This window comes from Dipodomys spectabilis, unplaced genomic scaffold (assembly GCF_019054845.1).
Source record: "Dipodomys spectabilis isolate Male_0828 unplaced genomic scaffold, ASM1905484v1 ptg000296l, whole genome shotgun sequence".
Classification (NCBI taxonomy): domain Eukaryota; kingdom Metazoa; phylum Chordata; class Mammalia; order Rodentia; family Heteromyidae; genus Dipodomys; species Dipodomys spectabilis.
The window spans coordinates 95,581-107,500 of NW_024870973.1; the positions used below are offsets into that span (position 1 = coordinate 95,581).

The 11,920-nt window shown below is 53.1% G+C and overlaps 1 protein-coding gene across 1 annotated transcript in view; it reads left to right on the forward strand.

The window, feature by feature from the left end:
- Positions 1-2,899: 2,899 nt before the first annotated feature.
- Positions 2,900-11,920, forward strand: part of Mfap5 (microfibril associated protein 5) — a 13,091-nt gene continuing 4,070 nt past the window's right edge. Inside the window, exons 1-9 of the mRNA XM_042701544.1 lie at positions 2,900-2,920; positions 3,965-4,024; positions 5,859-5,897; positions 7,480-7,515; positions 7,925-7,957; positions 8,862-8,897; positions 9,643-9,672; positions 10,931-11,018; positions 11,791-11,864. Coding sequence (XP_042557478.1) covers positions 3,967-4,024; positions 5,859-5,897; positions 7,480-7,515; positions 7,925-7,957; positions 8,862-8,897; positions 9,643-9,672; positions 10,931-11,018; positions 11,791-11,864 — 394 coding nt within the window. The 5' untranslated portion in view covers positions 2,900-2,920; positions 3,965-3,966. The remainder of the gene's footprint in view (positions 2,921-3,964; positions 4,025-5,858; positions 5,898-7,479; positions 7,516-7,924; positions 7,958-8,861; positions 8,898-9,642; positions 9,673-10,930; positions 11,019-11,790; positions 11,865-11,920) is intronic.

Genomic DNA, 11,920 nt, shown 5'->3' on the forward strand with positions numbered 1-11,920 from the left:
CTCTCCAGCTCTCTCCAGCTCTCTCCAGCTCTCTCCAGCTCTCTCTAGCTCTCTCCAGCTCGCTCCAGCTCTCTCCAGCTCTCTCCAGCTCTCTCCAGCTCTCTCCAGCTCGCTCTAGCTCTCTCCAGCTCTCTCCAGCTCTCTCTAGCTCTCTCCAGCTCTCTCCAGCTCTCTCCAGCTCTCTCCAGCTCTCTCCAGCTCGCTCTAGCTCTCTCCAGCTCTCTCCAGCTCTCTCTAGCTCTCTCCGGCTCTCTCCGGCTCTCTCCGGCTCTCTCCGGCTCTCTCCAGCTCTCTCCAGCTCGCTCCAGCTCTCTCTAGCTCTCTCCAGCTCTCTCCAGCTCTCTCCAGCTCTCTCTCCAGCTTGCTCCAGCTCTCTCCAGCTCTCTCTCCAGCTCTCTCCAGCTCTCTCCAGCTCGCTCCAGCTCTCTCCACCTCTCTCCAGCTCTCTCCAGCTCTCTCTAGTTCACTCTAGCTCTCTCCAGCTCTCTCCAGCTCTCTCCAGCTCTCTCCAGCTCTCTGCAGCTCTCTCCAGCTCTCTCCTACTCTCTCCAGCTCTCTCTAGCTCTCTCCAGCTCTCTCCAGCTCTCTCCAGCTCGCTCCAGCTCTCTCTAGCTCTCTCCAGCTCTCTCCAGCACTCTCCAGCTCTCTCCACCTCTCTCCAGCTCTCTCCACCTCTCTCCACCTCTCTCCAGCTCTCTCCAGCTCTCTCCAGCTCTCTCCAGCTCTCTCTAGCTCTCTCCAGCTCTCTCCAGCTCTCTCCAGCTCTCTCCACCTCTCTCCAGCTCTCTCTCCAGCTCTCTCCAGCTCTCTCCAGCTCTCTCCAGCTCTCTCTAGCTCTCTCCACCTCTCTCCAGCTCTCTCCACCTCTCTCCACCTCTCTCCAGCTCTCTCCAGCTCTCTCCAGCTCTCTCCAGCTCTCTCCAGCTCTCTCCAGCTCTCTCCAGCTCTCTCCACCTCTCTCCAGCTCGCTCCAGCTCTCTCTAGCTCTCTCCAGCTCTCTCCAGCTCTCTCCAGCTCGCTCCAGCTCTCTCCACCTCTCTCCAGCTCTCTCCACCTCTCTCCAGCTCGCTCCAGCTCTCTCCAGCTCTCTCCGGCTCTCTCCGGCTCTCTCCGGCTCTCTCCGGCTCTCTCCACCTCTCTCCAGCTCTCTCCAGCTCTCTCCAGCTCGCTCTAGCTCTCTCCAGCTCTCTCCAGGTCTCTCCAGCTCTCTCCGGCTCTCTCCGGCTCTCTCCGGCTCTCTCCGGCTCTCTCCGGCTCTCTCCAGCTCTCTCCAGCTCGCTCCAGCTCGCTCCAGCTCTCTCTAGTTCACTCTCTCTCTCTCCCTCTCTCTTTCTCTCTTCTTTCTCTCCTTGTGTCTCTTCCTCTCTTTCTCCCCCCTCTCCTGCCCTTTCTGTCTCTTTCTTTCTTCTCTCTCTCTTTCTTCTCTCTCTCTTTCTCCTCTCTCTATTTCTTCTCTCTCCTCTCTCTCCCTCTCTGTTTGCTTCTTTCTCTCTTTGTCTTTCTTTTTCTCTTTCCCTCTCTTCTTTCTCTCTCTCTGCTTTCTCTCTCTCCCTCTTTCTTTCTTTATGTTTCCCTCTCTCTCTCTTTGTTTTGTGTCAGTCCTGGGGCTTGAACTCAGGACCTGGGCGCTGTCCGTGAGCTTCACTTGGCTCCAGGCTGGTGCTCTACCCCTTCAGCCACAGCGCCACATCTGGCTTTTTCTGCAGATGTGGTGCTGAGGAATTGAACCCAGGGCCTCATGCATGCAAGGCAAGCACTCTACCACTGAGCCACCTGCCCAGCCATCCCTGAGCTTTTATGCTCAAGGCTGGTGCTCTACCACTTGAGCCACAACTCCACTTCTGGCTTTCTGGTGGTTCCTTGGAAATAGGACCATCAACGTTCCTGCCTGGGCTGGCTTTGAACCGTGATTCTCAGATTTCAGCCTCTTGTGTAGCTAGGATGACAGGCGTGAGCCACCAGTCCTGGCTTTCCTTTTGTAGTTTAGAGTATCAAGTATGGACATGCCCAGAAGAGATTACAGGAGCAAGCAGATGACAGGAGACTCATCCATTTCTATGGCACTGAAGGCCAAAACCTTCGCTCTCTTGACTGTCTGTGATCAAACTTCACTGACTGCCACATGGAGGTGTTTTCATAGCCCGACAACTCCGTGAAGAAACGCAAAAGCAAAGTTTAGAGTCCCTCCATCCAGCCGGGTAAGGTCGCTCACGCCTGTCATCCCAGCTCCTCGGGGGGCTGAGATCTGAGGATCGAGGTTCAAATCCATCCCGGATTTGAACAAGAAAATCCATGAGACTCTTCTCTCCCATGCACCACCAAAAAGCCAGAAGTGGCGCTGTGGTTCAAGTGGTAGAGCACCAGCCTTGAGCTGAGGAGCTGAGGGACAGCGCCCAGGCCCTGAGTTCAAGTCCAATGACCAACTATACCCCCCCAAAAAAAAGGAAGGAAGGAAGAAGAAGAACAAAGGAAGGAAGGAAGGAAAGAAAGGAGGGAGGGAGGAAGGAAGGAAGGAAGGAAGGAAGGAAGGAAGGAAGGAAGGAAGGAAGGAAGGAAGGAAGGAAAGGAGGGAGGGAGGGAGGGAGGGAAGGATCAGGGAGAGACAGGCATGCCAAAGAATAGGGTGGTGTTGATTTGAATATCTGAATATTCCAAGTTGAATAGTTCCAAACCCTAGGCAAAATTAAAACTATTCCAAAGGAAAAGCTAGGCCAGACAGTGTGGGAGAAATCGGGGGGAGCAGCCAAGAGGACAGCACACTCTCCCTCTCCCTCTCCCTCTCTCTCCCTCTCTCTCTCCCTCTCCCCCCTCCCTCTCTCTGGCTAGATCTCCATTCCCTCCAGGGTGTGGCTCAGCCTCTCTTTTCCCCACACCAAGCGGCGGACGCCACAGTGAAGGACGTGCGCGTGCCCGGTCCACAGTGAGTGGTTTGATTGTGACGCTGCACACGCGTGTGCATGTGCATGTGTGTGTGCGTGTGTGCTAGAGGGGTGGAGGGGAGTGATGGGCAATGTCCCTCAACTTCAGAGTTGAGCGGATCTCTTTGTGACCTGCGGGACTCAAAGGAGACATGATCAGACCTTGAAAGACACAGGAGGGCCGGGCGCCGGTGCTCACGCCTGCCATCCCAGCTACTCGGGAGGCTGAGATCTGAGGATCGCGGTTCAAAGCCAGCCCGGGCAGGAAAGTCCGTGAGACTCTGATCTCCAAGGAACCACCAGAAAACCAGAAGTGGCACTGTGGCTCAAGGGGTAGAGCGCCCGCCTGGAGCTGAAGAGCTCAGGGACAGCGGCCAGGCCCCACAACCGACCAAAAAATAAAAAGACCCAGGAGGAAGAAGGAGAAAGAGGAAGAAGAGGAGGACTAGGAGGAGATATTAGGGATGAAAGGGGTCACAGGGCAGGGCCAGCTACGCGCTAGTTAGAATTCAGAGTGTGCTCCCAAATCAGGCTCGGTGGTGCCTGTCTGCAGTCTAAGAAGCAGCCTAAGACCACAGGCTCCAAAAAGAAAAAAACTGCCTTTGCCAGGGGCTGTGGCTCACGGCTGTCACCCTCTCCCGGGTCAGGAGGCTGGGATCGGAGGATCGAGGTTGGAGGCCAGGCCGGGCAGGAAAGTCCAAGAGACTCTTCTCTGCAATGAGCCACCAAAAAGCTACCCAGGCCCGGAGCTCAAGCCCCAGGACACACTCTGTCTGTCTGTCTCTGTCACACACACACACACACACACACGCACACACACACACACACACATACACACTCACAATCTGACTTGGAAGGAAAACAAATGAGAAATACGGGAATAGGTGGCTCAGAAGAAAAGCAAGGGCTGGAGCTTTAAGGGGAAGCTCCTGGGGGAAAGAGGGGCGGGGGCCATTGCCCGGGAATAAGCCGCCTCCCCTCCCCTCCCACCCCAGGGCTGTGGAGACGTACACTGAGCTCTCACCCTCTGTCGCTCTGCCCGTTAGCGATGCCGTTCCTGACACCCCAGACCGTGCTGTGCCTTGCTGCTGTGATCATCTCCTCCGGTGAGTGCGATCCTCCCGGGATCCTTTTTCTCTCCTGTATAGTACTTCAGCTGTAGGTTGTGTTGGGAGTGGGCCACAGGAGGGTACGGGCAAGGAAAGAAGATCAAGATGCAAGCCAAGGGGATTGGGGGGCGGGGGAAGGTTGGTGGCCCTTGCCCGCCATCCTAGCTATTCGGGAGGCTGAGGGTTTGGAGGATCTAGGTTGGAGGTTTCCAGCCTCAAGTGGAAAAGGCCATGAGACTTTTTAACTCTCAAACCAACCAGTAGACATAAAAAGCTGGAAGTGGAGCTGTGGCTCAAGTGGTAGAGCACCAGCCTTGAGCAAAAGAAGCTCAGGGACAGTGCCCAGGCCCTGAGTTCAAGCCCCAGGACTGACCCCCCCCCCAAAAAAAATGTATATATATTTTCTAATTTAAAACTAAAGGTAGAAGAGGTTAATGGGCATACATCGCTGCAAACAGAGGCCGCGTAATAGGAGACGGGACCAAATTTCAGTCCTGAAGGAACACGGTGGGAAAATAAACACAACCAACAAAGGCTTGCACAAGTGCACCCACAAGCATGCTCACGTGTGTGCAAGAAATACACGCCCACCCCACGCACGGAAAGCGAATCTCCGGATCACACAGAATCTACCTAGAGCGCTGGCCACAGAACCTTAAAGAAATCCTGCGCTCTCTCTCTGTCTCTGTCTGTCTCTCTCTGTCTCTCTGTCTGTCTGTCTCTCTCTCTATGTCTCTCTCTCTGTCTCTCTCTCTGTCTGTCTCTGTCTCTCTGTCTGTCTCTCTCTGTCTCTCTGTCTGTCTGTCTCTCTCTCTATGTCTCTCTGTCTGTCTCTCTCTGTCTCTGTCTGTCTCTCTCTGTCTCTGTCTGTCTCTCTGTCTCTGACTCTACTTTTCTGTCAGTCTGTCTCTCTGATTCCCAGTCTTGTCTGTCTGTCTATCTAGCTGTCTATCTCTATATCTGTGTCTGGGTGTGTGTCTTCCTGTCTGTCTTTTTGTGTCTGTCTCTGTGTCTTTCTGTCTCTCTCTCTCTGACTCTCCCCAGTTTCATCTGTCTGTCTGTCTGTCTGTCTCTGCCATCTAGTTGCCTGTCTCTCTATAACCCTGTGTTTCTGTGTGTCTCTGTCTCTCTGACTCTATCCCAGTCTATCTATCTATCCATCTATCTATCTATCTGTCTGTCTGTCTGTCTGTCTGTCTGTCTCTGTATCTCTGTCTGTCTCTGTCTGTCTCTGCCTATGTCTCTGTCTCTGTTTGTATGTCTGTCTGTCTTTGTCTGTCTGTCTCTGCCATCTATTTGCCTATCTCTATATGTCTGTGTCTCTGTCTGTCTCTGTGTGTCTGTCTCTGTATCTCTGTGTCTCTGTCTTTCTTTGTCTGTCTGTGTCTCTGTCTGTCTGTCTGTCTCTGCCATCTATTTGCCTATCTCTATATGTCTGTGTCTCTGTCCCTCCTCCCCCCGCCTCTCTCGTGAATACAGAGAAGACTCGCTCTGCCTGGTCCCCTCTGTGGGTGGCCCCCATTTCTGCTGGGGGAGGGGAGAGGTGTCCCCCCCCCCCGGCGCACCCCCCCTTCCCCCCCACCCCGGGCCTAGGCCCCGGCCTGAAGGTTTGTTTTTATCTCAAAGCTGGTGCTTTACCACTTGAGCCACAGCTCCACGTCTGGCTTTTGGGTTGGGTCATTGGAGGTCAGAGTCTCACCGACGTTCCTGCCTGGGCTGGCCTCGAACTGCGATCCTCAGGCCTCAGCCTCCCGCGTCGCTGGGATGACAGGCGTGCGCACCGGCGCCCGGCCCGGGTCACTCATGTTCTTTTTTTTTTCCTTTGCTACAGACTGGATCACCCTGGGAAGGGTCGAGGGCCAGCGCGGAGGTGAGCGAGGGGTCTTCCCGCTGCGGTCTGCGCGTGGCACACGGGAGCAGGAAAACACACACGCACACGCACACGCACATGCACACGCACACGGGTTCTGAGCAGATCCTCCCCACACAGCCCCAGGCCCTGGGGTGTCCTCGGGCTGACGTCACCCCTGCCTGGCTGGCGTGGCTGCCCAGGAATGCAGCCGGGTCTCAGGAGGGAGGGCAGATCCCTCCTCCACCCTCCCCACCCGCCTGAAACCATTCCTGGATTTCGCCCAGGAGGCTGGGAGGGGGGACGTGGAGGCCCGGTCGCCCAGCGGGCCCCTGAGCTGGGAGCAGGGGATCCAGCCTGCCCCTGGGAGGCAGAGGTGGGGGGATCGAGATTGGAGGCCAGCCGGGACACCAAAGTTCTCAAGAAGGCCCAGGGACTGGTGGCTCACGGCCCGTCGGCCCAGCTACTCGGGAGGCCGAGCTCGGAGGATCGAGGTTCAAGGCCAGCCCCGCCAGCAGGGAAGTCTCACTTCCAGCAAAAGGCAGGAAGTGAGGGGTGTGGATCGACTGGTAGAAGAAAAAGTTAGCTACTACTTTGCGCATGGGTTGGGGAGGGGGAGGACTTGAACTCAGGATCCTGTTTACGCTCAATGCTTGGCCTTGGACTCCAGAGCGGCCCGCAAACACCTGAGCCACGCCTCCGGGCCTCTGCCTTTTTACTGGGTCATTGGACATAGGAATCTTTGGGATTTGCTCTGTTTGTTCCATTGGAATTGAGAGGTAGAGAAGAACAGAACACGCCTACAAAATGCATGCAATGCTTCTTCCTTCACAACCACGGACAACTCCAGAGGTGCTTTAGAAACGCACTGATTCCAGCTGCAACTGGGAATCAGCTTTTACAATAACAATCTCAACGACCACAGCAATGACAGTCATAGTAATGTCAAAGCAAACTGTGAGTGCGCTGCCCTCTACTGGTCGCCCTGGGTCATGACAGGGAGTATTAAATGTTCTTAGCCAAGAAAGGCAATCTAACTTTTATTATGCCAGTCCCAGGGCTCGAACTCGACCCTAAGCACTTTCTCGTAGCCTTCTTCCTCAAGGCTGGCGCTCTACCACTTGAGCCACACACTCCACTTCTGGCTTTTTGGTGGTTCATCGGAGATGAGTCTCTTGGAGCCGGGCATCAATAGCTCCCGCCTGAGACTCTGATCTCCAATAAACCACTCAGAAAACCAGTGGCGCTTTAGCTCAAGTGGTAGAGCGCTCACCTTGAGCTGAAGAGCTCAGGGACAATGCCCAGGCCATGAGTTCAAGCCCCACCACCAACCAAAAAAAAAAAAAGAGTCTCTCAGACTTTCCTGCCCAGGCTGGCCTTCAACCACGATCCTCCGATCTCAGCCTCCTGAGTCTGGGATGAAAGGCGTAAGTTGATTTAAATACTAAGACGTGGCTAGTGCAACAAGTGTGTGTGAATGATCGCAGACAGGCCAGGTAGCTCTTCAGCGTCATTGTCTGCAGGGCTGTCCGGGCTCATGAGGAGGTGTGCAGGGGTGGGGTGAGGCGGTGAATACTGACCATGTGTTTTCTCATTCTTCCAGATGACATGAGCCAAGAAACGTTCACAGATGACCCGAGTAAGCTGTTTATCTGCTGTTGTTTCTTTGTTTAATGGTCATTTAGAGGCCGGCTATCGGTACAGATGGGGAAAGGGTGGGCAGTGAATTCCCATTGAGTCTATTTGTCCATCTTTGATGGATATACAGCTCACCTTCTATTATCTTGATGCTGGGGCTTGAACTCAGGGCCTGGGCGCTGTCCCTCAGCTCTTCAGCTCAAGGCGGGTGCTCTACCCCTTGAGCCACAGCGCCACTTCTGGTTTTCGAGTGATTCATGGGAGATCAGACCCATGGCCTTTCCTGCCTGGGCTGGCTTTGAACCGTGATCCTCTGATCTCAGCCTCCTGAGTAGCTGGGATGACAGGTGGGAGCCACGGCGCCCGGCTTTCCCACCTGAATTTTCATTCCATATTTTGCCTCTTTGCAGATCTGTTCAGTGAACTTAATACAGATGACACTGGTAGGTTTTCCAGAAACTTTGGTGTTTGGGCTTTTGGGGTTTTCTGTGTGTGTGTGTGTGTGTGTGTGTGTGTGCCAGTACTGAGAACTGAACTCAGAATGTCACACTCTTCCTTGGCTTTTTGACTCAAGGCTGGTGCTCTACCACTTGAGCCACACCCCCACTCCAGCTTTTTGCTGGTTCATGGGAGATCAGAGTCTCAGGGACTTTCCTGCCCTGGTTGGCTTTGAACTGAGATCCTCACGTCTCAGCCTCCTGGGTAGCTGGGATGACAAGTGTGAACTACTGGCTCCCAGCTCCATGAGCCTCTTATCTCCAATGAACCACCAAAAAGACATGGATGGCTCAAATGTTAGAACACACCACCTTTGAACAATAAATGCTCAGTAACACGCCCGGGCCCTGAGTTCAAGTCCTGGGACCAGTACCAAGAAAAAAAAAAGAACCATATTCCCAATTTTCTAGGCCATCTGATGGCCTTAAACAACAGGTCTTTTTGTTGGTTGGTTGGTTGTGGGACTTGAACTCAAGGCCTGGGCGCTGCGTCTGAGTTCTTGTACTCAGATCTCCGCCTCCTGAGTAGCTGGGATTTCAGGATCAGCCACCAGTAGTCTTGACCTTTTCTGACAAAGATGTTACCCCTAGTCCTACTTGGAATTCACATCCCTGCTCAGGAGCTGGGCTCTGTGGCTCACGCCTGTAATGCCAGCTACTCAGGAGGCTGAAATCGGAGGATTTCAAAGCCAGCCTGGGGAAGGAAAGTTTTCAAGAGACATTTATCTCCTGAGAATCAAAGCCAAAGCCAAACTAAGCTAGATGTGCAGTTGTGACTCAAGTGGTAGAGCATTAACCTGAAATGCACACACACACACACATCCTCATGCTAACACTTTGTGCCTTTCAGTTCTGGCAGATATCCAGCCTTCTGTGGACGAGCTGGGTGAGTTCACATCTGGAATGCAGGTGGCCAGCTGTTGCAATACCCCAAGTAGACAGGGTTACGGATGAGGGGCACCTTCCTCCAATAGTTCCATGTGAACGGTGTGTACGTGCACGCATGTGCACGCATGTGCATGCACACGCACACACACACACACACACATGCACCAGTCCTAGGGCTGGAACTCAGGGCCTGGGCGCTGTCCTAGGCCAAAGTGGTGCTCTACCACTTAGTCCCAGCTCCACTTCTGGCATTTTGCTGGTTCATTGGAGATCAGAGTCTCACGGACTTTCCTGCCCGGGCTGGCTTTGAACTGCGATCCTCAGATCTCAGCCTCCTGAGGAGCTGGGATGACAGACAGGAGCCACTGGGGCTCAGCCTGTTTGTTTTAGCTTTGATCACTAACACACACACACACACACACACACACACACACACACACACACACACACACACACGATACAACCAAGCCAGGCACCAGTGGCTCACATCTGTCATCATAGCTACTCAGGAGGCTGAGATCTGAGGATCGCAGTTCAAAGCCAGCCCGGGCAGGAAAGTCCGTGAGACTCTGATCTCCAATAAACCACCAGAAAACCGGAAGTGGTGCTGTAGCTCAAGTGGTAGAGCGCAAGCCTTGAGCAAAATGAAGCTCAGGGACAGCGCCCAGGTCCTGAGTTCAAGTCCCAGGACTGGCCAAATAATAACAATAATAATAACAATAATAATAATTTCTCTCTTCCAGCCTCAACCAATGACCGAAACACCACAGCAGGTATGGCTACTTCCTCTATATCTTCTCCTTAAGCTGTTTCCCATTTTTGTTTTTCTTTTTTTATATGCTGGTCCTGAGGCTTGAACTCAGGGCCTGGGTGCTGACCTTTAGCTTCTTTTGCTCCAAGCTAGTGCTCTACCACTTGAGCCACGGCTAGATTTTGGCTTTTTGGTGGTTCACTGGAGATAAAGAGTCTCACAGACTTTCCTGCCTGGGCTGGCTTTGAGCTGTGATCCTCAGATCCCAGCCTCCTGAGTAGCTGGGATTACAGGTGTGCACTACTGGCCACCTGGCTGGGTTCAGGCTGTTTGAATCGGGACTACAGGAATCCATACCAGCCTAGACCTCAGCATTAAAATCGCTTTCCCAGATGGGCGCTAAGGTTCAAAGCCAGCCCAGGCTGGGAGACTGTGGTCTCGAGTTCACCAAAAAGTCAGAGGTGGAGGCGTGGCTCAAGTGGTAGAGCACCAGCCTTGAGCAGAAAAGGCTAAGCAAGAAAATGGGTGGACCTGAGTTCAAGCCTCAATTATACACACACACACACACACACACACACACACACACACACACACACGTGCACACACACACCTTTCCCAATCGTACTGGCGATTCTGACCTAGAATAGAGAAAACGAGACCTTTGTATTCTCTACCAGTGTGTCAATGCGATATTTCATATCAACACCCAGAGTCCTAGAAAGTCATTATCGGAGCGTCTTTGGAGATTAATGTCTCTATTTCTGCTTCTGGGTTGGAAAGCACCTAAAGTTTACATGAGTCAGTTTCCCCAGCTCTGTATTTAGAAAGCAGAAAAACCATGTCCTGAAAAGACTACTCTGTATTTTCAGGGTTTTATTGATGTGTGTGTGTGTGTGTGTGTGTGTGTGTGTGTGTGTGTGTGTGTGTGTTGTGCGTGTGTGCACCCATCCTGCAGCTTGAACTCAGGACCTGGGTGCTATTTTGCTCACGGTCTGGTGCTCTACCACTTGAGCCACAATTCTGGCTTTTTGCCGACTCATTAGAGATTTAAAAAACTAAAGTCTCACCAAACTTTCCAGCCTGGGCTGGCTTTGAACTGCAATCCTCAGATCTCAGCCTCTTGAGTTGCTAGGATTACAGGCGTGAGCCACGGTGCCCAGCTTCTGTATATATAGATATAGATATTTTTTTTTCTATTCTATCCTCCTTCGCTTGCCCTGAAATCCTGTGTTCATTCCCTTCTCTCTGGGCCTCTCTGATTTTTGTGTTGGGCTCTCTAGAGTGCAGAGACGAGAAATTTGCTTGCACAAGACTCTATTCGGTCCATCGGCCAGTCAAGCAATGTGTCCACCAGGTTTGCTTTACCAGGTAAGCGATCCAAGACACACAAGGACCAAGGTTGTGTGTGTGTGTGTGTGTGTGTGTGTGTACACTAAGCTTTACCTCAGGACCTGGGCACTGTCCCTGAGCTTTTGTGCTCAAGGCTAGCTCTCTACCATTTTTTTTTACATCCAAGGCTAGCTCTCTACCGCTCTTGTGCTCGAGGCTAGCTCTCTACCGCTCAAAGCTAACTCTCTACCACGTAAGCCACTGTTCTACCTCTGGCTTTTTTGTGGTTCATTGGAGATCAGAGTCTCACAGACTAGCCTGCCCAGGCTGGCTTTGAACCATGATCCTCAGATCTCAGCCTCCTGAGTAGCTGGGATGACAGGCAGGAGCCACCAGCGCCTGACTGCTATGCTCACGAGTCTGAAGCAACAGATTCAGCTCTTCAGGCAGAAAGTGCTGGAAAGTCACAGCAGCGTGACTCTCCCTGGAATGCATAAATTGCCAGGAAGAGTCGCCAGCCAGGCTCCAGTGGCTCACGCCTGTAACCCCAGCTGGTCACAAAGTTGAGATCTGAAGATAGTGGTTCGAAACCCATCCGGGGCAGAAAAGTCCATGAGGCTCTTATCTCCAATGAGCCATGGAAAAAGATGGACGTGGCGCTGTGGCTCAAGCGGTAGAGCACCAGCCTTGAGCAGAAGAGCTCAGGCAGAGTGCCCAGGCCCTGAGTTCAAGCCCCACCACAAGCAACAACAACGACAAAGAAAGACTTTTTCCTGTCTCTGTCTTTGTGGTGACCTCGGGGCCCGGGCAGTCTGCGTCGCATGTACATCATCAACAACGAGATCTGCTCCCGCCTGGTGTGTAAAGAACATGAAGCGATGAAAGGTGAGTTGGTGTCCGGGATTAAAGGAGGGATGGATGGTCGGTTCCCGCACAATGAC